General features: G+C 36.1%; 2 protein-coding genes across 4 annotated transcripts in view; one reads left to right on the top strand and one right to left on the bottom strand.

The window, feature by feature from the left end:
- The first annotated feature begins 1,851 nt into the window (after positions 1-1,851).
- Positions 1,852-14,117, top strand: LOC109080606 (bile acid receptor-like). Of its 3 annotated transcripts, XM_019095639.2 has the most exons (11): positions 1,990-2,389; positions 7,524-7,662; positions 9,199-9,552; positions 10,429-10,569; positions 10,731-10,873; positions 10,996-11,088; positions 11,173-11,260; positions 11,338-11,454; positions 13,164-13,259; positions 13,398-13,511; positions 13,696-14,117. In XM_019095639.2, exons 2-11 carry the CDS (start codon positions 7,566-7,568, stop codon positions 13,905-13,907), a joined length of 1,455 nt encoding a protein of 484 aa, XP_018951184.2. In that variant the 5' UTR covers positions 1,990-2,389; positions 7,524-7,565; the 3' UTR covers positions 13,908-14,117. The 3 variants fall into 3 exon arrangements, with proteins under 3 accessions (XP_042585306.1, XP_042585305.1, XP_018951184.2); XM_042729371.1 differs by having other exon boundaries at positions 1,961-2,389; positions 10,996-11,260; XM_042729372.1 differs by lacking the exon at positions 13,164-13,259 and having other exon boundaries at positions 1,852-2,389; positions 10,996-11,260.
- A 2,289-nt stretch (positions 14,118-16,406) lies between these two features.
- LOC109080605 (bromodomain and PHD finger-containing protein 3-like) overlaps positions 16,407-23,479 on the bottom strand; it is a 15,445-nt gene continuing 8,372 nt past the window's right edge. The window contains exons 6-13 of the mRNA XM_042729370.1: positions 23,087-23,399; positions 22,612-22,887; positions 20,102-20,677; positions 19,350-19,428; positions 19,171-19,265; positions 18,993-19,081; positions 17,857-18,011; positions 16,407-17,705 (exon numbers count right to left, since the gene is read on the bottom strand). Of these exons, the coding sequence (XP_042585304.1) occupies positions 17,522-17,705; positions 17,857-18,011; positions 18,993-19,081; positions 19,171-19,265; positions 19,350-19,428; positions 20,102-20,677; positions 22,612-22,887; positions 23,087-23,399 (1,767 nt within the window). The 3' untranslated portion in view covers positions 16,407-17,521. The remainder of the gene's footprint in view (positions 17,706-17,856; positions 18,012-18,992; positions 19,082-19,170; positions 19,266-19,349; positions 19,429-20,101; positions 20,678-22,611; positions 22,888-23,086; positions 23,400-23,479) is intronic.

Genomic DNA, 23,479 nt, shown 5'->3' with positions numbered 1-23,479 from the left:
AATTGCTCTTGCCACTCATTTTGCTTCTGAAAATTCATTATGAAACAGATTTATCTATAAGGAATTGATAGGAACTTGAAAAGCGGCCACTAAATAATGGAACAGCGAGAGGTGAATTTGAGTTTGCATTGGATTGCCATATTGCCAGTATCCACATTTGAGGAGGTTTTTCAACTTGGAGGCCAAAGGTCAAGTTGATCTGCTGGAGCATCTTCAGGCATCTCAATGGTAATGTTTATTTCTAATCCTGTTATTTGCTATTGTAGGGTAAATACTGATTGCATGTTAATGCAACAATTACCCTTCCAAAGGTTTAAAGTTTCATTTTTACTTTTGTTCTCAGCGCAGGAGCTTTTAATGGCGTTTGTTATAAAATTAAGTTCTGTTTTATAACCTAGCCTTTGCTGCCTAAATGAAATGGATCTCCATCAGTAAGATTAATATTCTGTTTTTGTATTTATTAATATATTAAATGGTCTTATATTTTCAGTTTTCCCTTTTGGAGAATTTGGTAATTTTAGTGATTTTATATGCTTTTGTAATTTTTTTTGACATTTCTATTTAGCTGTAATTTTATTATTTTATAGGTTTAGTAACTTTAGTACTGCAACTTTTTTCAGTTAGTTGCCAGTTCATTTCATTCTTTAAAAGTTTACACTTTCTAATATTTATATTTTATCCTTCAGTTAATAAAAATATTTTTAATAGTTTTAGTTAAAGGCATAGTTCACCCAAGAATGATAATTCTGTCATTAATTACTCACCCTCATGTCGTTCCAAATCTGTAAGACCCTTTTTCATCTTCGGAACACAAATTAAGATATTTTTGATGAAATCCAAGAGCTTTCTGACCCTGCATAGACAGCAATGCAACTGACACATTCAAGGTCCAGAAAGGTAGTAAGGACATTGTTAAAATAGTTCATGTGACATCAGTGGTTCAACCGTAATTTTATGAAGCAATGAGAATACTTTTTGTGTGCAAACCCCCCCACAAATAATGACTTTATTCAACAATTCTTCTCTTCATGTCAATCTCTGCCATGCATTCAGGAGAGTATTGCAATGCCGTTGGCAGGGTCAGAAAGCTCTAGGATTTCATCCAAAATATCTTAATTTGTGTTCTGAAGACGAACAAGGGTCTTACAGGTTTGGAACGACATGAGGGTGAGTAATTAATGACAGAAATTTATTTTGGGTGACCTGTCCCTTTAACAATAAAAGAACACTGATCTCCATAGAGAGCAATTCTGTGTCATATCAATAGTGTTCCTTTATATAGAAATATACAGCAGACAAATGTGTAAAATTTGTCTGCCGACAAACTCGAAGAACTTGCAGTACATTATTGGATTTCCTTTTGATGCTGCCTTTGAATTTGGCCAAAATAAGCTAATTCTTAGAAGGCTTTGTAATTGTCCTGTGTAACTTTTGGAATAATGTTTGCGTTGCTTTTGTGCTACTGTTACCTTATAATGTAGTCAGCTCAGTAGGTTCCAAAACAGTGCCTATTTGAATTTCTTGGAAACATTTTTGTTTCAGGAAGAACATTGTCTACCCTGTGGTTCATATCAGCAGCCCTGTTGTTCCTGGAAAAACACATCTATGTTGTTTTTCCTCATTATAACAGTCGCTGTCAATAGCATCCTGTGAGTTAAGAGCATCAGGGCGGGATCTGCAACCCTTAGAATGTCCCCTCTGCCCCCAGCGAAGGACATGAAGGGCCCACCCATGAAGCAGAAGAGGGGTTGGGGTCTCTGTGTGTGCGTGAGGAAGAGAGAGACAGATAAGGGGGTCTTGAGTTGCGTGCCTGCAGCTGAATTGTGTAGTGACACGTGGGAGTGTATCGGAGTGGTTGTGAAACCCTGGCTGAGCAAGGATGTTCTCTGAGGAGCGGCAGGAAGAACGGAGAGATAGCGTGCGCTCATCCATCAGCTAGATGAACTAGGGCTGTTTATAAACACTGGGCTGCTGGGAATGTTCTAATGAGCCCACTCATTCACATAGTGAAACATCATTATTTCACTTAAACAGCTCCTCATTCCCATCACTTCCCTTTCTGATTCTGTGCAACAGGTCCAAACCATTAAATATCGGTTCTTAACTTTTTACGCCAGCTTTGAAGTTGATCTTAAAAGCTGGACAGGACAATGTTAAATTGTCCTTCTTGGTGTATTATCGACTTTCCGTGACCCTGTGTTTAAACTCACATGTACTGGTATGTGTTTGAATTAATGGTTTGTGTTGGAGGGAAGCGCTGTTTGTTTTGCGCATGTGTGTTCCAGTGTGTGTTTGGCAAGTGTTGGACGTCAGGGGCTGAACTGCTGTCAACATCACAAATGCAAGAGGCACAGCAAGCTGAGATCCAGCACATGCAACATCAGCGCTGGTGAGTACACAAAATCGGTTTTCTCTACAAATTCTCAGCGCTACCAGTAGAGCGTTTTGGTAAATTCTTAAAATATCAAATAACTATTCTTGAATCTCTTTAAAAGAGTTTTTAAAATGATACAGTTTTTAATGGATGGTTTTGAATGGATTATAAAAAAAGCAGCAGTACGTGTCCTGCATACATAAAGTCTGCTTTGTTTATAAAGCATCCCAGAATGAACCTCATTAATTGGTTCCTTAGATAAAGAAATGTTCTATCTATCTATCTTTTTATCTTGGGGTTGGTTAAATATTTTAAATGATTTTGAATGTAGTTTCTAATGCTAACCAATGCTACATTTATTTTACCAACACACACACACACACACACACACACACCATATATATATATATATATATATATGTATATGTATATTTGTATATATACAGTATATACAGTAAAGTGGATCAAAAAAGTTAACCAAAGTTGTCCTAAGACAAGAATAGGTATTGTTTTGGTTTGGTTTTGATCCACTTCAAATGTTGACTACTGTATATATAAATAGTTATATTGTGAAATATTATTAAATTATTAAAAATCACTGTTTTCTAATATATTTATTCCTGTGATGCAAAGTTAAATCTTCAGCATCATTACTCTAGTCTTTGGTGTCACATGATCCTTCAGAAAATCGTTCTAATATGATGATTTGCAGCTCAAGAGACATTTATTGTTTATTATCAATGTTGAAAACAATTTTCGTGCTTAATATTTTTCAGGAAACTGTGATGCATTTTTAATGCATGTTTTCTCATTTTATCCCTAACCCTAATCTTTAATAAACAGAAATGGCAAGTTTATAAGTATTTTTATTGTCACCTTTGATCAATTAAATGCAAAGAAATCCTTGCTGAATAAAATTATTAATCTCTTTTAGAAAAATTTTTTTTTTTAATTAACTCTATAAGCAAGAAAGACATTTTGTTGAGTTGAACAAAGTTTCATGAATGTCTTGACATTTTGCAAATCAGTTTATACCTTTCTAACTTCCTTTGCTAAGTGACTAAAGTCTGCTTCACACTCACACAACAAACATCATCTTTAGTTCTTGGCTGTGGTGGGTCAGTGTGAACATGACAGTTCTGTTTCTCAACATTCCAAATCTAACAAACAACTTAAGAATGTTTGAAATGTTGGCGTTTGTTGAGCAGCCATTTAGACATTCTGTTGCATGTTTATTCTGTCTGTGAGCTGCTACACGGAAGTCAACATCGCAGACAGAAATCAATGATAAGTTGACATTTAATCAATATGCACTTTGTTTTTTAAGACTGGACTGCTTCAACTGTGTTATCTATGTGGATACCTCACATGTTCATTATCACTGAGTTAACCAGCCTTACATCAGTCTCTCGCGATAAACCACTGTTGATAATCATCTACATTCAAAACATTACAAGCACCTCTGGACTTTAGTCTAACATCCCCTAGATGTTTAGAATCCTGTGTCCTGCTTAAAACTGTAAACACGGCCTGTCTATGAGCAGCTAGCTAATATCAAAAAAAGATAATATGTGGGCAAATGAAAATAGCAGATACAGTGCTGTCTGGATGTTTCTAGATGTTTAACACGATGGTTCTTACAAAGCAAACTGTACTCCCTTAAGGGCTTCTTGAACAAAACTTTCATCCAACACTTTTAAAAAGAAATGTTCATAAATGGATTTCATGGTTCAATGAAGAACCTTTGACATCCATGGAATCTTTAAAGTGGAAAAATGTTCTTCACACTAAGAAAAAATAGTTATTTTTACAAATGTTCACTAAAAGGCTCTTTGGGGAACCAAAAATGGTTCTTCTGTGGCATTGCTGAGAACTACTTTTTGGGATCTTTCTTTTTAAGAATGAACAACTGTTATGATATGCTGAAGGCATGTTTATTTATATTGTTGCTATTTATGTTCTTGTGAAAACTGCGTGAAAAATTAATGAGTGTTCAAACCCATTGGAGCTTTGCTCCCTTTAACCCCATCTGGAATGAACCATCCATGGAGTTCAGAGAAGGTCGTTTTGTTAATCGTGCAGATTTTTTTTAAGGAAAGATCCACAGTCATTGTGATGGATGGCATGGGAGAGATAGCAAAAATTTCCCTCCCTTGGGTCTCAGAGGCACTAATGATATCTGTATTTCGACACTGCGAAACCGAGGTCAGTCTCTTTGAGATGCTACCACAATAACGCCATCGAGGATGTTCTATGTCAGCTCAACGGGCAGGATACGAGAGGGTACGTGTGAGCGTCCGTGTCATAATTTGAGGAGTTTTCAGGAAAGCCTGCCCCTTCATGGGGTCTAAAGTATATTGGGTGGGAAGGTTAGATTCTTGCAGTCTTCAATCTTTTCAATGTCAAAGATTAACTGCATGACAAACAGAGCCGTGGCAAACACAGCGTGTATAAACACTCCCTAAAGCTCCAGAGATGAGCTGGATGTCACTCTGTCATTCCTCTTGGGAAACAGAGAGTGACCCACATTGCCACACAGAACACAAAGTTAAAAAGAATGAGAGCAGGAGGAATTATAGTTCAGAGGATCTAAGGTGTAGATTTGAAAGACAGTGAATTGCCCCCCATTAATAATGTGTGTTTTTTATTTATTTATTTTGCATGCATGCTATAAAAGAATTCAGTATGAGATGCTGGTAACTGTAATATTGAGCACTACAGGATTTCTGTGAACTCGTATGTCATGCAAGTGATGTTGAACTTTGAATGATTGCTCAAAACATTAATAGTGAAAAAGTGCTTCTGGGAAAAAAAAAGATTGATACTGTTCAAAGGTTTGGAGTCAGTATGATTTTTTTTAGAAAGAAAGAAAGAAACCACTGCTTATTCAGCAAGGGTACATTTAACTGATCAAAAATGACAGCAAAGGCTTTAACATGAAAGGCTTTAATGACAAATAAACGCTAGCCTTTCTATTGAACTTTCTATTCATCAAAGAATCTTGAAGATCAAATCTATTTATATCATATATATATTAGGGCTGTCAAATGATTAATCACGATTAATCACATCCAAAATAAAAGTTTTGTTTACATAATATATGTGTGTATACTGTGTATATTATGTATATATAAATACAAACACATGCATGTATATATTTAAGAATATGTTTATATATTAAATATATTTATGTATAATATAAAATATAAGAATATAAAATATATAAATGTATATACATGTAAATATTTTCTAAATATATAATTTATGTGTGTGTATTTATATATACATAATAAATATACCCTGTACACATACATATATTATGTAAACAAAACTTTTATTTTGGATGTGATTAATCGTGATTAATCATTTGACAGCCCTAATATATATATATATATATATATATATATATATATATATATATATATATATATATATATATATACACGTATGTATACATCATATTATAATGTCTATTTCTAAAAATTCAGCTTTGCCATCACAGGAAAAAAATGACCTTTGCCAATATTTTCCAATAGAAAATGGTTATTTTAAATTGTAATAATATTTCAGTATATTAATGTTTTCACTGTACTTTTGATCAAATAAATTCAGCCTATGTGAGCATATTAGATTTTTCCAAAAACATTTTAAAATACCTTACTGACCCCAAACCTTTAAACAGTAGCCTATATACAAAATATAATATTTGCAGTTTATCACACCATGTAAATAAAAAATGTGCTAAATATTACTACAGATACTCATTATGCATTTTAACAAATTCTTAGTATTGTGTCACAACATGCTCATGTAGCAAGCAAATATCAGCGTAATTGTGCTAATTAGTTTGCATGCAAATTATTAAAGCAAAGCTTTCTCCTTCACTTCTCTCCCATTCACGGAAATGTAAATGAAACTGAAAATGTTTCACCTTGATTTTGTTCAGCTAGTCAGTTCACAAAGCAACCCATATTGCATACCTCTTTTGATCACGTCATTCTTGAATAATTCATTATATTCTCAGTGATTTTTCCCTAGCAGGATGTGGTCCTGAATCAACACCCTTGATGTTTTATTGTTCCAGGACTTATTTGATTTTTAGGGTTACACTTTAAGACAAGTCTGTAAAAATATGGCCCCCTAAAAATTTGATTAGTCCTGTAACTATATTTTAATCATTCTACTTGGCAAAGGGGGTATGCAATACAGCCTTCTGCATGTGTGAACTGACTAGTTGAACAAAATCAACACATTTTCAGTTTCATTCATGTTAGAGGGCTTATTGTTTATATTCACATGGAACTGGGGAAGTGAAAGTGAAAGTTTTGTTTAATACCACTGCTGGATTATATTGGTATACTCTGGAATTTGTGTGCAATAACTAATTGTTCACAACAATGCTGACATTGGTTTGCAGCATGAGCATGTTCAGATACAATACATTGCATTGTGTAATATAATAGAGTTAAAGAAAACAGGTAATGTCCTGACAGAAAACTAGTATATTTTCATTTTTCTATAGATTTTTTTTTCTTACAGTGTAGGGATCTTCTCTAAGTGATAGTTAATTGTAAGAGCTGGAGTTATGAAAAGGGCAATTTTCAAATAGCTTTGGATAAAAGTTCTTCTCAATGTCAACTTGATGAAGCTTTGCACTAGTTTGAGCCACAAAATTGCTCCCTGAGGATATCATTCAGTAAACAACCAAAATAGCCGCTCGCTTTAAAGTGTATTGCAGGTCCTCTTTCCAGTTACTGGACAAGAGTGCAAGTTTAGGTACGTTCACACAGCTGCTGTTGAATGCTGGGAGTCTGCTACAGGCCAAACCTGTTGAAGGCTTTTGGGACGGACTGCTCTTTGTGAGGCCTTTTTTGTGAAACTCATGCCAGAGCAGCTGTTTGGACACACAGGCCTCGCCTCTCGTCTAATTCTCACAGTCAGTGCTCTTCAGATCCTCTCATAGCCCCAGAGGAGCACAGACGGAGATCTCAACAGCCTTCGCTGAGTTCTGTCATAACCTTTTCGTGACAGTGAAGCCTAAAATAACTTGTCTTTCTCTGGGGTTGGAGGGCTTGCTGAAGAAAGGTTTGAAGGCATTGGATTATGGTCCTCAAACAGGGTGAATGAAAGCTTTTGTGTTCTTTTATAGATTCAGACATTCTCTGTGAAGAGCGAGAATCCAACTGATCAGATGAGAGAGGGGACAGATCCTGAGATGAGCATGTCAGTCAGTGGCTACCTCTCTGCATCAGACACGTATGACATCACAGAGCCGCCACAGTACTATGGTAAGATTATGTTTTACTATATAAATCTGTTGCTTATAGAATTACAATATTGTTAAAGTGATAGGTCCCTTAAAATTCTGTCATCATTTACTCACGCTTATTTTGTCCAGACCCTGAAGAATTTTTTATTTATTTATTTTTTCCAACACAAAAGAAGATATTTTGGAAAATGTGTGTTTTGGTCATACAATAGAAGTCAATGGGCACCAACCTTGTTTTGGACCCCACTGACTTTCATTGAATCAGTCTTGTTATTGTTAATAACTAAAATTATTAAAAACCAATTTTCCCTTGTTGATGTAATTACTAAATAATTGCTCAAACTTAAAACTAAATACAAATTTTAAGAAAATAAAACTAATAAAATATAGAAAAGGAAATAAAATTACTAAAACAAAAAACTGAAAATGCAAAAACTAATTAAGAACATTAAGAAATGTGATAATAGTATATTATAATAATATTTAATATAGTATCTTATTTTTTGTGGCACTATAATGGCAATATATATATAAAAAAAATGAATAAACAAATAAATAAAAATACGTGTAAAATATGCACATCGATCTTTCCAAGAGATCTGGACACTGGATAATTGGAATAAAATTCCATTTAACTTTGTCATTACTGATGTCATGTTGAAATATGGTCATGTGACCGATCATGTATTATTCACAGTGGTTTGTCGACTACTTTATACCTGAATTCATTACATGTACATCTGAATGTCCAAATATTATTTCCCAGATGTTGCCTTGAGAAACAATTAATGTCCAAATAGTGCTTTGTCAAAGTCTCAGTTTCGTTTTATCGTTTAACTCTCTGTGGCGTCTGGAAGGACAGTCGATGGTAGTATATTAGCAGCTTCTCGTCAACATGAATGTTTATGAAAAACTCCAGTGGTGTACAAACAGATACTAGCACCGGAAAGTTATGCTCTAGCTGTAACGGGACATAAAACATCTGTGAGAAAGACAGGATTGAAGGCCAGTAAAGAGACCACCACAATGCAGAAGGATATTTATGGATGACATGGAAAAACAGAGATGGATTTGCTGGAATTGGTTGGATGAGAGAAGAGTTTTACTCAAATATAAGTTTTTCTCATGTGAAATATTTCATCCATTTGCTTGTTGTCACTACTAGTTCTGGAGTGTCTGTCAAGACTTGTGCAGATGTGATTCAGAAATGCTGCCAGTTGTGACACATGTTCCCTCTATGGGGGAACTCATATTTAAAATCCATCTTCACAACCTTCCCGCCGACAGAGAAAACATCAGGAAGGCTCCGTTCTGTACGGTTATAAAAACCCCATAAGCTACAAAGCAAACAACCATCATAAACAAAACTGTAACCTCTTCAGCTGCTTCCTGTTTCCAGAGACAGAAAAGATTCAAAAGGTCTTGCTCTGGGATTTTTTTTATTACGTCCCAAAGGGCTCATAAAAGGTTAGGTAATTCGAGAATCATGTGAAAAAGGAATATATTTCTTGTGAATCATTTCATTTATCAAGATGTTCTTCAATCCTTGCTGCAGATGTTCTTGTGGATCCGCTGAGCTGCTCTTATCAGGAACCAGATCTACAAAGTCCTCTCTATGGCCAGCAGCCATTCAGCCACGTCAATGTGCAGTTTTCAATGTATGGAGCGCCAAACGCTCAAGCGTGCAACCCGCCGTACCCCTACAGCCATCAGTGCTCTGAGTTCACCTGTGAGCCAGACATGGAGGTCCAAAGCCCAACAAGAGGGAGCATTGTCGGTCTTCCAGTGCTAAAAAGACCCAGGATGGGCCATGGAGCTCGAGTGAAGGGCCAGGATGAGCTGTGTGTGGTGTGTGGAGATAAAGCCTCAGGATATCACTACAATGCCCTCACCTGTGAGGGATGCAAAGGTTGGACGATCACAACAGCACTGAATTTTAATGCAACGATAATCCATGATGCACTTCTTGAATTTACAGTGTTTATTAATGTCCAAAATAAGTGCTTATAAAACTGCATGTAATAGCTTGACAAACACACTTTTCTTTCCTGTGTTGCCACATTTCCTTTGGAACTACGAAGTGGGGTGGGACATATCTAAGAGCTTGTCTCTCTCTCTCTCTCTTTTTTTTTTTAAATAGCCAATAGCAGTGAACTATGACTTGGTTCTTGCTATTGCTAGTTGCTTGGATATATCCTCAACTGATCAAAATTTTTGTTTTGTTCCCCTCAATGAGAAAGACCCCAATTTTAAGAATATACACTAATATTCAAACGTTTGGGGTCAGTACATTTTTTTTTTTGAAAAACAATTATACTTTTATTCAGCATGGATGCATTAAATTGATTAAAAGTGACAGTAAATATATTTATAATGTTACAAGAGACTGCTATTTCAAATAAATGCCATTTTTTTCAACTTTCTATTACTCAAATAATCCTGAAAATCCTGTTTTTACAGAAATCATGAACAAATTAAGCATCATAACTATTTTTACTAGCACCAAATTGGCACCATATCAAGCATATTAGAATGATTTTTGAAACATCGTGTGTCACAGAAGACTGGAGTAATGATGCTGAAAATTCAGTTTTGCCATCAGGAATAAATTACATTTTAAAATAATTATTTTAAATTGTATAATTTCACATCATTACTGATTTAACTGAATTTTTTATCAAATAAATGCGGCCTTGTTAAGTAGAAAATACTTCTTATAAAACCATCAAAAAAGACTTACCAACCACCAAACTTTTTAAACAGTTGTGTATCTTTCTCGTCTTAGGTTTCTTCAGACGCAGTGTGACAAAAAAGGCAGTGTACCGCTGCAAGAGTGGTGGAAGCTGCGAGATGGACATGTACATGCGGAGAAAGTGTCAGGACTGCAGACTGCGCAAATGCAGAGCCGTCGGGATGCTGGCAGAGTGTGAGATTGACGTAAAAACTCTTCACGAGGTTTTCTGTCATTTCTGGGAAAACCGATAACGTCAGATGCCACTTCACACAAAAACACTTAAAATCTAATTGGATGTTGAGTTTGCATAAAACACTATCAGCATTAGCTGATTGCTGGTGTCTTTTTGTCAGGTCTGCTTACAGAGGTGCAATGCCAGTCGAAGAGACTGAGGAAGGGCTCAAAGTACAGAGGACACAATGTTTCAACAGGAAGAGCTGAAGACGAATACTCTGAAAGCAGAAGTGTCTCATCCACCAGCAGATTCACCACTCGGGTAAAGCGCTCCTGTTTTATTTAGCCTGTCCGAGCATGAAATTGGAGTTTTAGTAAGATTTGAAGCCTGTTATATTTTAAAAATTCAGAACTAGTGTCTTGTCTTCAAAATGCTGTTTGCAGGTATCTGGTTTCTCCAGAGAGCAGAGATGCATTCTGAATAGAATTGTTGAGGCTTATCGCAGGTACATAATTCAAGACAACACGCACTGTCGGGTATGTTTTTTCTTTTCATTAAAAATGAAAACACACATACTGCTCTTAATATATCATAAGATATCACTCTTTTTCTTTCCCCAGGTGCCTCTGTGGTCATGTTTGACAAACAATATAGATCTGACTCCTCCACAGACGGAGAAGCTTTTGCAATTTTTGAGGAGTGTACCTGGTTAGTTTCATGCAACTTCTCTCAGATCACACCACACACCTCTGAACACATCTAATTTGTGGTTATCTGTTGTTTAGGGTTTGAGCTTTTGGATGGTTCTGACCAGAACACTCTTCTGTCCAGCTCTTCAGTTGAAGTCATGTTCCTACTCTTGGCTCAGCAGTTCTCAGAGAACCCCACTAGTGTTAGCAATGGTAATATCATTCATTATCACGTAATCTGCTTGTTAAGTCTGACATCAGGGGCTCGTTCTTCGTAAATCGCTTATTACATCTGAGATGAAATGTCACATCCAAGATGATATCATCGTGGTAATCAGGATCTGGCTAATTCGATTCTTCGAACGCACCTGTTGTTGATGATTAGTATGGCTGGATTGAGTTATCTGAGATAATTGCATGTTCATGGGTTGGTTTAAAAGGGGTTATGTATTGATACTCGAAACCACGATCAGCAATCCAGCGACTTGGCGGCAAGACGGCAACCTTATGACATCATAAAATTAAAAAAGACACCTGACGAAAAACTTGACAAATTTCTGGACTTTTATAAGGAAACAACCAAGCGAACAAAACTAAATGTTATAATAGATGAATGAAATGTGCACTGTTTTTATTTTATTTTAATTTACATGATTACCAATTATTTATAATCATGATTTCTAATATTTGTACAGACTTTACATTTTTATTTCAATGTAGTAATTAGCAATTCATTTAATTTCATATTTGAACAGATTTGTTACGTGACAGCATTAAGTTTCTTAATGGTCAAGATCATGTTATCTGCGTCTCCTGCGCTCCATCAAGCCACTCCCATAAAGCTGTCATCACTTAAATTACTGCACGACTCTACATTATCTGTACTGCATGTGTGTAAGACTCTAATACGATTATGAAGTAATTTTTTTTATGACAAATAAATCGTTCAGTGAGTAAAACTGGCTGTGTTAAAGACTACAGAACGTTATTATATTATCTTTAAATTAATTTTTTAATTATTATTATTTTCAATGATTGTCCCTGGATCAGTAGGATGCTCTTGTAATAAAGCAGCGGTGGTATCGGACAGATTTGAAGTATCAATTCTGCTTAAAAAGATGCAATCTAATCCTGTTTACATGAAATAAGCCTGTTTCCGAGCAGTTTTAAGTTTATGGACCTGTTGCTATGACAGCAACTCCGGGATGAGCTTCGAAGAACCAAACTATCTTAGATCATGCCAAATCATCAACAATCAAATCCAGCTAACTTAGTTAGCGACGTACGAAGAACGGGACCCAAGTGTCTTTTTTTTTTTAAAAGCAAACAGTGCTAACATAGACTCACAATGTGCTGTACTACTACAGAAAAATCCTATTCTTTATATCCATATTGAAATTTCAGTCGGCCAGACGGTGATTCGTCTTTTATGAATAGTTAAAATTAATGCTGTCAAATAATTAATCGTGATTAATTGTATACAAAATAAAAGTTTTTGTTGGCATAATGTGTGTTTTGTATATATAAATAAACACACATACATACAGTATATATTTTGAAAATATTTACATGTATTAACATGTCTATATGTCCATATAATCAATTTTTTAAAAAAAATTATTTAATATATAAACATAACATTTTTCTGAAATATATACATGCATGTGTGTGTATTTATATATACATAATAAATATACACAGCACGCATACAAATATTATGTAATCAAAAACTTTTATTTTGGATGTGATTAATCGTTTGACAGCAGTAGTTAAAATATCGGTGTCTGGGACAATGTGAGTTTTTATAAGCTTAGCTTAATCGTGTGTGCTAAAAATAAATTGTGTTAATAAAGCATTGTTAAAATTTTCATTTGAAATGGAAAACTCAACACATGACTCACTGCTATGTTTTCTATCACCAGCTTTATACTCAGCAAATTCGAATAACTCAAACCCTGATTGGGTGAAAACTTTAGAGTCCAAGACTGGGAACAGCCACAGGACACTGACACACTCAGGTGATCTGTAATGCACAGTGATAATCATGGCAGGATAATCCAAGTGATGTATCATTAGAGTCTTTAGAGTCCAAGTCCAGTTGTCTAAAGGTTTTGACTCTGCTAATATTGTGATTTGTTTTTGTTTTTTTATCTTTGGTTTGAATGATGAGTTCTTGAGGTCTATGGTAAATTTCCTCCACAGCATGGTGACTATTGCGGTAACCGAGGCTGAATATGCACTTCTAACAGCGACTGCAGTATTATGTTCAGGTCTGTGGATTATGATTAACACAATTGTTACTCATTTCATGTCACCATATTCAGAACATATTTATAGGTCAGCAAATGCCATCATAAATGTTCAGCTTAAGCTTTTCAAAATACAATTTCTTTCTTTCTTTCTTTATTTAGAACTGTTTCAAATTAACTCCATTTTCTCCCTCTTGTGAAACAGACAGGCCATCTCTGCGTGCGGTGGGCTGCGTTGAGAACTTACAGGAGTTTATTCTGGAGCTCCTGTCCCGTGCTTGCTGCTGCTGCAGTCAGGGGACGGCACAAGACCCACGACGCTTCGCCAGGCTCCTGGGACGGCTGACAGAGCTGAGAACACTACGACACAACCACCTCACCCTTCTCCCACAGCAGCCCTGGGACATGCAGCCTTGAGGCAGCCTTTAGGGAGAAAGATTTATGACATCTGATCTCTGTTGCAATACACTTTTCATTTTTGACCAGAACAATATCCCAGGTCAGTGTACTTTTGGTTACCCGTGTGCAAACATAGTTTAGTTTAATACAAATAAAACAAATGTAAGCGTCATGATGTGACAGTTTCTTATATGCATTAAATAAAAATGTTTAATTTGTGTTTTAGGATTTCTTGCTTTTCATTTATGTTGTACTATATATGATTTTGCATTTATTGTTCTATTTATCAATTTTTAGACCCATGTTAATAATTAATATGTAATCATTCCCTCCAGAAGCTTCAAGGCCATTCAGAATTTTTTTTTTAAATAACATTTTTCTAAATAGTGCTGCAAATTCATAAGCTTTTGGCAAAATTTGTCGTTTTGAATCCAAAATGACATTTGTGGTTGCAAGTGTCCCAACGATTAATTTATCAACACAAGACCACTTAATAGTTTTATCCTTAAAGATATGTTTATTATGTACTTTAATGAGATATAATAAGATAGTTAGTGCACACTCAGGTGACATGCTTTGAGTTATGATTCAAAGCAGTATGTGATTAAACCTATTGCCTCACAACAATATAACAAACTTATAGGATTGTTACTGGTACCCCTTAAAAATAAGTGCATGACTTCATTTTCCTACAAATAGGAACTGTTAATTTATAACAGCAATGTCTGTCTAATGTTTTACTCCTAAGCGTTATCTGCTAATAAAACAGGTGTTGGTAATCTATCATACGCAAGCCAGAGTAAGACTTGCAACTGCTTTAATTTCCCTACGACCACAAATGAAGCTGTGATACAGTGGACATATCAGCATATGAATGTTTAACTGTTCAAAACTGAAACAAACATTAGTGGGCTATGAGTGTTACAGAAATACAGAGTAACGGTTTCTCTTTTGCTTAGATTTAATCATCTTTCAGCCATTTAAGGGACATAAAGAACCCCGGAACAATCTAGAAAATAAAATGAATTAATCTCACAAAGTTGAGGTCTATATTGTTTAGTAAAAAAGAGGGAACACAATGATACTTGTACTTTTGTAAGTTATTGAAAACTACACCAGTTATTGATAAACTAGATTACACACTTTATAGGGCTTGCTTACTATTATTTAACACTTAAAAGATTGATTTGGGAATTCATCATATTAAACGCATGACTGTAATTGAATGAAAGAAACTAAGGTTAGAATGAGCTAATAAATCACTTATGATCATTGAGTTTGACGGATTAACTCACTTGTGATCTTTTCAAATTGCTAACAGAGACCTGAGAGATTAGCTCATAGGCATGTGTGTGTGTATTTCTGCTATAAATATTATTTTAATATGATCTGTGACAAGAGCTGTTACAATAAGACACATCTGGATAGAGTAGGCTGACGTCACCTTCACGTATTCTTTCATCATCAGCACTGACTCACTGCTGCCCCCTACACGTACTCAAGGGTACACCACAAAGAAAGGGGGAAAAATATCATATTTCAGCAAAAACATGAGCGGCAGTACACCAAGAATTTTTCAAGACAATATATTCTTGATTACCTCACCAGCGGTAAACGTTTCTAATGTTATTTAATGACGCATCTACGTACCACACGTGACCCCTTACGAAATACACGTTTGAGCAGTTTAATTATTTTTTCAAACAATTACATTTACCTCATCACCCCATCTTTAAAAATATTTGTCCCAATCACTGATCTATAATATAGTCATATATAGATCAGTGGTCCCAATACTGTTGTGAAATGTAAGTTAAACATAAAATAGTTTACAAACAATTCTCACCTTTTTCAATTTTCGCCAGACGGTGTTGAAAACCATTAAACCCAGCCTATGGGAAAACCCCGGCCCCGCCCTCCTCATATTAGTCAGCCAACCCGATCTCAACAAATCCGCGCGTTCAAGATGATTGACAGCTAGAGAGTGTTTCTGATTGGTTACTTTTCTATTCGGTAAAAAAAGCGCGTGCGCTCTTGTGAGGGACTCTTTTTGTTTTTTCGATTTTTCGGAATAAACAATAGTGATAGTGATATTTAGTAATAGATATGTGATAAGTAGAGAACTTTTATGACGCATTCCAATAAATAAATAAATAAGTAAGGGATAATCAACGGCTAGTTTTGCAGACGCGCAGACAGACCACGGCATAAATATATAAAATTACCCAAACAAGAAAAAAAATTCAGTGCCACATTTTTAGGCTTAGCCTCAAAGTACATTTTCAGTAATTTCTAGCACAAACGTCTTGGTTAGTCAGTACTGTAATATTGCAACAGAAAAATGGCCTACATGTATTATTAGGAAATCTAACATTCCAACAGAGCTTTACAATGTCAATTATACAAATAAAAACAACAACAACAACAACAAAAAAAAAAAACACCTTCCAATACAGGTCTAAAATCAAGAAAAACAGCTTATGATCTTAAAACATCAATATATTAACACAGCCATAGTAGAGTTTCAATAGAACATTTATTTCCCCGCATGAGAAAATACTGTTTGAGACAGGTTATTTGGTGGGTAGGTAAAATCTGCTGTTTGTACAAGCTTAAAATTTCTTAGAGGTTCCATCTTATAAACAGTGAACAAAAGCTCCACAACTTTCTACAATAAATACAAGGTTCTGTGCTTGATGGTGAAAAGGGAATAACAGCAAGTGTACAACATGTCCTCATCACCATCCTTCAAACATTTCACCTTGAAATCTTAAAAAGAACTAAACCCAGATCTGAAAGCACATGTGAAGTTAGATCTTAAAAGCCTATGCAATAGTTTATCATCTTAAATAAGAGATCTGCTTTCCTTGAACCAATATAATTTAATTGCTTTATCTCTTTACGGTCCATAAATAAATTACTTTTTTGTATCAAAAATGAGAATATATATTTAACCACAGACAACCGTGAGTCGGTACATATACACATACATACACGATCGTATGCCGTTAATGTACATATATATGAACGCACTCACACCATCCGCTATCAAAGACAAGCAGGATACACTGTGTAGGAAGTCAGTTCATCTGAAAATCTTTTTACACGTATATACACAACCTTCATTTCTTCTTTCCTCCAGGCAATTTATTTCACAATAAACGAGAAGAAAAAAAATTAAATTAGATACTATATGATAAAAAAAAAAAAAAAACATATACACAAGTGTCTTTACAATATACAAGAAGTGGTTTGTAAAACTTTAAAAAGTAAAAAGCTATCTTAAGAAAATGGCAGTGATTCATTCAAACGTTTATAATCTTTAAGTTCATTCATTTCAAATTAATTTTTCAGAAATTAATTGCTCTGAATAAACCCTAACGCTAAAACTCTGAGTCTATGTGGTTTAGACTCGTGACACCTCATAAAAACTAATTATTGGTAGAAGCCACTGTACTTTCCTGTCCTGAATCTGAAATGACTGAGAGGGTTGAACACATGGATAAACTAAATTGAACTGAAGTGAATGATCAGGGGTCTAGTACCTGGTGCACTAACCAAATGGCTCTCAGCCCACCTTAGAAGGCCCAAGTGAGTGGCAGGTTAGGACAGATGCGGTTGGCGTTTCTGTTCTACATGTAGTTGGAGCCGACAAAACCATTATCTCCTCGAACTCTGCTCAAGTGGATAATAGCTCGGTCGTAGGCCACCTGCACAGACTTCCGGATGCTGGTCTTCTTGCCCTCCATCATACGCAGTTTATCGGCCGTGTCGTCAACGCCAAGAGGGATCACTTTATCTCGTGGCAGCCACTGCCTGCAGAGACAAACACAAGAACAGAAAACTCAGTCACAGTTCCTTCTGAAACCCGTAAAGCTGGCAGATACTAACAGTGGATATTTGAAAATGCAAAGTCTGGAGGATAAAGCTGAAGGACAACAAGGTAAATCCCCAGTGCTGTGCTCACCAGGTGCGTTTGTTGTCGAAGAAGAGAACCAGGAAGAGTTTCTCGCCGGCTTCTTCTTGTCTCTGCTCACCGAGGCGCAGCACGTCAAGCGGAGGCACAGGGATGGGAACTCCGTTATGCAGAAGACCCTCCTGAGGCATGTCTGGATCTATGATCTACAACATAAGTGCAATTCAAACCATTCCTTTAATATTTCAATGTCAGTGGTTTGCTTTAACTCTGCTCACAACCAAAAAAAACCAGGCTATTTGGTGAGAAAAAAATATAGGGCACATGAGAAGCTGTGAATGAGGGATTAGTAATGTGTAGAAGTAGTGTAGCAAATTTTGATAAAATTTTTAAATAACATGGACTAATGCAGGGTTTTTCCAAACTGGGATTTGTGAGTCAACAAAGGTGGTTATAATTACATAATAAAAAAGTTAATTAAAATGATTTCTTTCAATAAAATAAAAATGATTCAAAACATAATAAACAATCAAAATAAAATACTTATTTTGATAGAAAATAAGTGCTTGTTGATGGAACTGCAGAGGATTTGTGAGTTGATAAAATGCTAATAATTCCTAAAAATGTCAAATTAATTTATTTTATGAAAATAACATTTTAATAACAATACAAAAAACTAAATATAACAAATAATAAAATCAATGAAAAAAGTCGAAATACTTTTTCGTTTACTAGTGAAGCAAGTTGATGCAATTAATAATTAGATTATAAAAAATATATATATATATATACGTACAATATTTTATTTTAATAAAACAAAAACAAATCAAAATATATTAAATAATAGCAATCAAAATAAAACACTTATGAAAAAAAAATTGTCATGACTGCCAATTCTGAAATACTAACTTCTCAGAGGTGTTTTAGGTCAAAGGGGCTTGACTGACAAAAAAAGCTTGATAATCCCTGGACTGGAATAATTCATAATCAGACCAGGAATGTGCATTAATGATTTAAACAAGGTCACTTTTGATGTCAGGCCTGTCCCATTATTGTGAAAGACTGGTGAAATTCTCACGCCTAAAAACAAAAACTTTCCTAAAGATGTTGACTGGTATGCGTAACCCAAAATAACTGAACCAAAGTGTTGTATTCACGTAATATGAATGCAGAGCGCCCTCTCTCACCAGAGCAGGGTAGGACGGATATCCTCTACTTTTGGCCCACACCAAATCCAGAGGTTCAGGTTCAGGCGCATCACCGTTTGACAGAACATCTGCATAGAACAAGGATTGTAGTTTCCACTTGGGCCCAAAAAAATATAAAAAAAAATATACTGACATTTCATAGGGATTCATTTCTTACCAGTCCCAGTGTAGTCAGAGTCTCCGTTAACCGTTTCTAAAAAAGGGACTTTGGACAAAGCAGGTTTCCCTCGGCTCTTTTTAGGGGGTGAGACACTGAAAGCAACAGAAATGAACAGTTAACTGCACACGTGAGCTATATGATGCAGAGAGGTTTCAGGTTTTCGTTTTTCCTCTTACAGTTCTCTGAGAGTCGGAGATGAGCTGCATTCTGAGTCAGAGCCGCCATCTTTGTGCTTTCTGAATCCATTGGTGAGAGCTAAAAAAAAAACAAACAAAAAAAAAAAAAAGAGAAAAGGGTGTTTGAGAAAGGTTTCATTAGTATAAAGTATTATCCATAACACAATTTCAGTTTGTCATGAAAAACAAGATTGTGCATGCTTTGTAAAATGTAACTAAATAAAATGAAATGTAATTATCCCTCCAAGGTCTCCACCCATTTATGGAAACTGATACAAAAGCGAGTTTGTACTGGTTATGATGTCGCAACCATAAGCACATTTATATATTGTTTAAGGCATATAAAAATCCACAGGGGTGACAGCAGTTATTTTACAAGTAAATAAGACAGGGTTACAATTAAAAGCTTGATGGTTAAACAAGAAATGATAACATAAATATTATATTAGTATTGTAATTTTACAGCTGGACAGTAAAACGTTTATTATTTTTCCTAAATACTTGTAGAATATACTTGTATGATAGCAATATTTCTTATTTTGTTTAATATTTTGAGGCAATAATAAAAATAATGATTTTACATAATGATATTGTGCAAACCTGGAGCTTTCACCAAAACAATTTTTAACAAATGCATTTTCATTTACAAATGGAAAATCTGCAATAACATTTTCCCCCAAAATCATGGTGCCCTTGCAAACCTATCACAAAATCATTTCAAATGCATCATGTAAAGCAGCTGTTTTCTTTACCAGGCTCTAGAGTGAGTCGAGGGGGCGTTCTCTCACACTCTGGACTGCAGCTGCGGCTTCTTGCTCTCTGTTTGGCTGGGGTTGATATAGGCGGAGGTGTTGAAGGTTTTGGCTGGGCTGAAGTTTCAGTCTTGACGGTGGCGGTGCAGTTGGGTGTGTGTGCTGGGTCTGGGTCAGTGCTGACGGCCTCCTCCCTGCTTCCATTCTGCATCTGATTGTCTTTCTCACGCTGGAGCTTTGCTCCATTTTTTGCTTTTTTGAAAAGGACAGACGTCCGCCGGCCGACCCCTCCTGTAGCAGGCCGGGTCGGTGACTCTGTGGCGGAGAGGCCATTGATTAGTTTGTTCTCGGGCGGGCGGTCCTCAGGCTTGGTGCAGCTGTTCACAGGTGCAGGGTCTGAATAGGCCTCTTGGCTCTCGCTGTTGAATTTGAGGCGCTTAGGTGGGCATGGGGACGTCCTGGGGTCGGATGTCATGGGTCGGAGAGTTGGCGGTTCTTGGTGGGTGTCTGCTGGTGGAGGGGACAAAGCCAGGCCTGTGGGTTCCAGCATGGGTGGGGGGGTTGATTTACAGTCATCTAGATGAAGAAGAACAAACAGATGTTACAAAAAAAATCTTAAATCAGACTGGCATTGCTGAATGAGAAATCTAAAATTTTACTGAAGGGATGGTTCTCGTTCTGATTCCACTTTACAATTTCTAACTACACATTAGTAAAAGTTAATTGTAAGTGAGACATGATGAAAGTAACAACTTGCGAACTTTGAGTAAAGGCCTGTTCGCAACAAGGATGGTAACTATAACAATAATGAAAAAGTTATAGTTCATTCTAAATTTAAAAGCACACCACAACTACAACAATAGCTATGTTTCCATCCCAAGATGCAATTTTAACCCGTGCGCAAAACTGTAACATCGCATAAAACATTTGCGAATAAAGCACTGCTTCCATTCAACGATCCAAAGAGAACAAAATCTTCACTTCCTGATAAACTGGCACTAAATACCACTAGGAAAAGTAGGAGAAGCCATTGAATATAATAATTTTCATATGATAAATTACTTGCACCTCAGAGTGAGCAGATGAATCAATAAATGCTGTCATTGCTGTCAGAAGTGGATGCCTGCTGTTTGGGAACGCAGTTGTGTAAGAGAATTATACAGAAATACTGTATAATTCAGGCATTTTTTTAGAACAACCAAAACAAAATTTGGATGCTGTGCAATGCGATCCGTCTGCTGGTTAGTCAAGTTATACCATCCCATTGTGCAAAGTCACATGACCTTTGATGCACATAGTGAAATTTATTCGGTAAATGTGTTTCAATAGTAGTTAATGTAAATCCAACTCGATTGTGTTAATAAGTTTTGTATGCACATTTTTAGAATTTATGAACATCTTGCCATTTCCATACAGCGGTTTTTATGCAATATTCCAAAATGCGCATAAAAATTGTTGGATGGAAACATAGCTAATAATAGCACAGTGGAACAATATCTTTGGAATCCCTTTCAAAATAATTTTTTTCCCCAGCTGATACACAAACAGCCAATCAGAATTGCATCCTGCTTTAAAGAGCTTAAGCTTTTATAGTAGTAGATCACAAAACTGCAGTGTGTATTTATAATAAACAAAGTTATTCTTTCTTTCTTTTTTTTTTTTTAAGTGCCCCATTATGGATTTTTGAAAATTAACTTTCACGCAGTGTGTAATACAGCTCTAAGTGAATGAAAAGATCCTGCAAAGTTTTAAATCTGAGATTGCACCGTGTTTAAAGTTATTGTCCCTCAAAAGAAAGAGTTGACTCTAAATCATTGAAACGAGTAGTTTTTAAAACTAATCCCAAGCAGTTTCATGTTGACATCAACATGATACATTAGCATATTGCCTGCCCAGAAACTTGAGAACTTGTTCTGAATATAAATGCAAATTCATTCTTTGCCACTAGGTGCCGCTTTTTGAGCGTAAAATTAGCGGTTTTCCCGGTAACGCTGTACACAAAGCAGCACTGCACTCATAAACGCTTCTTTATCAGGCATTACAAGTATGATGAAATGGAAATGAGACCAATCGGACCAATGACCGCAGATTAGCGTCACACAAAGGAGGGGTTTGGAAAAATGAATCATTGAGCGAATCGTTTGAGAGTCGTTGAGCAAGTAAGGTAAGAATAAATGCATATAAGACAAAGAGTGTTTTTTGACCTTGCATGCATGTCAAACTGTTATTGGGGACTCCCAAAACCAAAATATGAACCTTTCATTACCCATAATAGGGGCACTTTAAACGAAACACATGCATTGATGAATTGCTTACAATCGGATCAATAACATGCATTTACAAAATGTTGAATTTACAGTTCATGCCAACTTTAAAAATAATGCAGACGTTCAAATACCATTAACAGAACTGCATGTCAAGAAAAACATATGGTTCTAGTATAAAAAAAAAAAATTCTGGAATTCTGAACAACACCCGGTTCTTGAGTCCCAATCATAGTCAACTCTCACCTTTATCTGACGAAGACAGGTTATGTTCACCATCCATCTCCTTGTCTTCATCCTCCTCCTCGTCTTCCTCTTTGAGGTCTCCATTGAGCGTGTGTGAGTTCCGCGACTGCTGCTTATAGCGGATGTTGTTGATTTCTCGCCGGAGCAGGCGTATACGGCGTGTGCGTGCACCACTCGAGCGCATGGACGTTACCACGTCTAATTTATCTAGCAGCTCCCTCAACTGGTTTTCTGTCGTCATGTGCAGTCGATTATCAGGGTCTAGCAGCGTGTCGACTACACACACAACAAAACAACCATTAGTAACAAAGAACAAATGGTAAACGTAATGCCATTAGATTCTTGGAAAAATAAAGCTAAATGATGTCATGTTACAATAAAAGTCTAGAAATCTCGCCTAATTGTAGGCACTTTACCACTGCCTACAATTTACAGTTGGTATTTAGTTTTATATGATTTCTTGTTAACTACTCACCATCTTCCAAAGTGCACCGGTAGTAGTCATTTTTATGTGGCGATTCTGCCAGGTGCATGCCTGTGTCCAGGTCGAAGCCTGTGTTTTGGGCTTGTCTCTGAGCGTGCCTCAGGATAGCACCCCCTAGGTCCCTCAGGCGTATTGCAGCTTGGTAAAACACAGTGTCTTTAGCATTATAAAGCAGGCAGTTATTGATCATGAGGTTGAAATCAGCCTCAAGGTCAGTGATGGAGCGATACTTGTGAGCCTCCAATTTGGATTTTATGGTGGAGAAGTCCATGGGGTGCGTGATAAACTCCAGGTAATCTGGGACCTGAGAACCCAAGAGCACAGCTTCTGTGAAACTGAAACTTCAATATGAAGATAGTAGAATTTTAATAAAAGAGTATATTT

The sequence above is a fragment of the Cyprinus carpio genome, chromosome B8 (genome assembly GCF_018340385.1).
Source record: "Cyprinus carpio isolate SPL01 chromosome B8, ASM1834038v1, whole genome shotgun sequence".
Classification (NCBI taxonomy): domain Eukaryota; kingdom Metazoa; phylum Chordata; class Actinopteri; order Cypriniformes; family Cyprinidae; genus Cyprinus; species Cyprinus carpio.
The sequence above is the reverse complement of the archived record's forward strand: the minus strand, read 5'-3'. Positions and strand labels throughout refer to the sequence as shown.

Excerpts from the sequence above, each read along its gene's own strand:
- LOC109080606 (XM_042729371.1), top strand. The coding sequence starts at position 7,566 with ATGAGAGAGGGGACAGATCCTGAGATGAGCATGTCAGTCAGTGGCTAC. Across the intron at positions 10,874-10,995 it reads CCAGCAGATTCACCACTCGG|GTATCTGGTTTCTCCAGAGA; the intron begins GTAAAGCGCTCC and ends TGCTGTTTGCAG. Across the intron at positions 11,261-11,337 it reads ATTTTTGAGGAGTGTACCTG|GGTTTGAGCTTTTGGATGGT; the intron begins GTTAGTTTCATG and ends TCTGTTGTTTAG.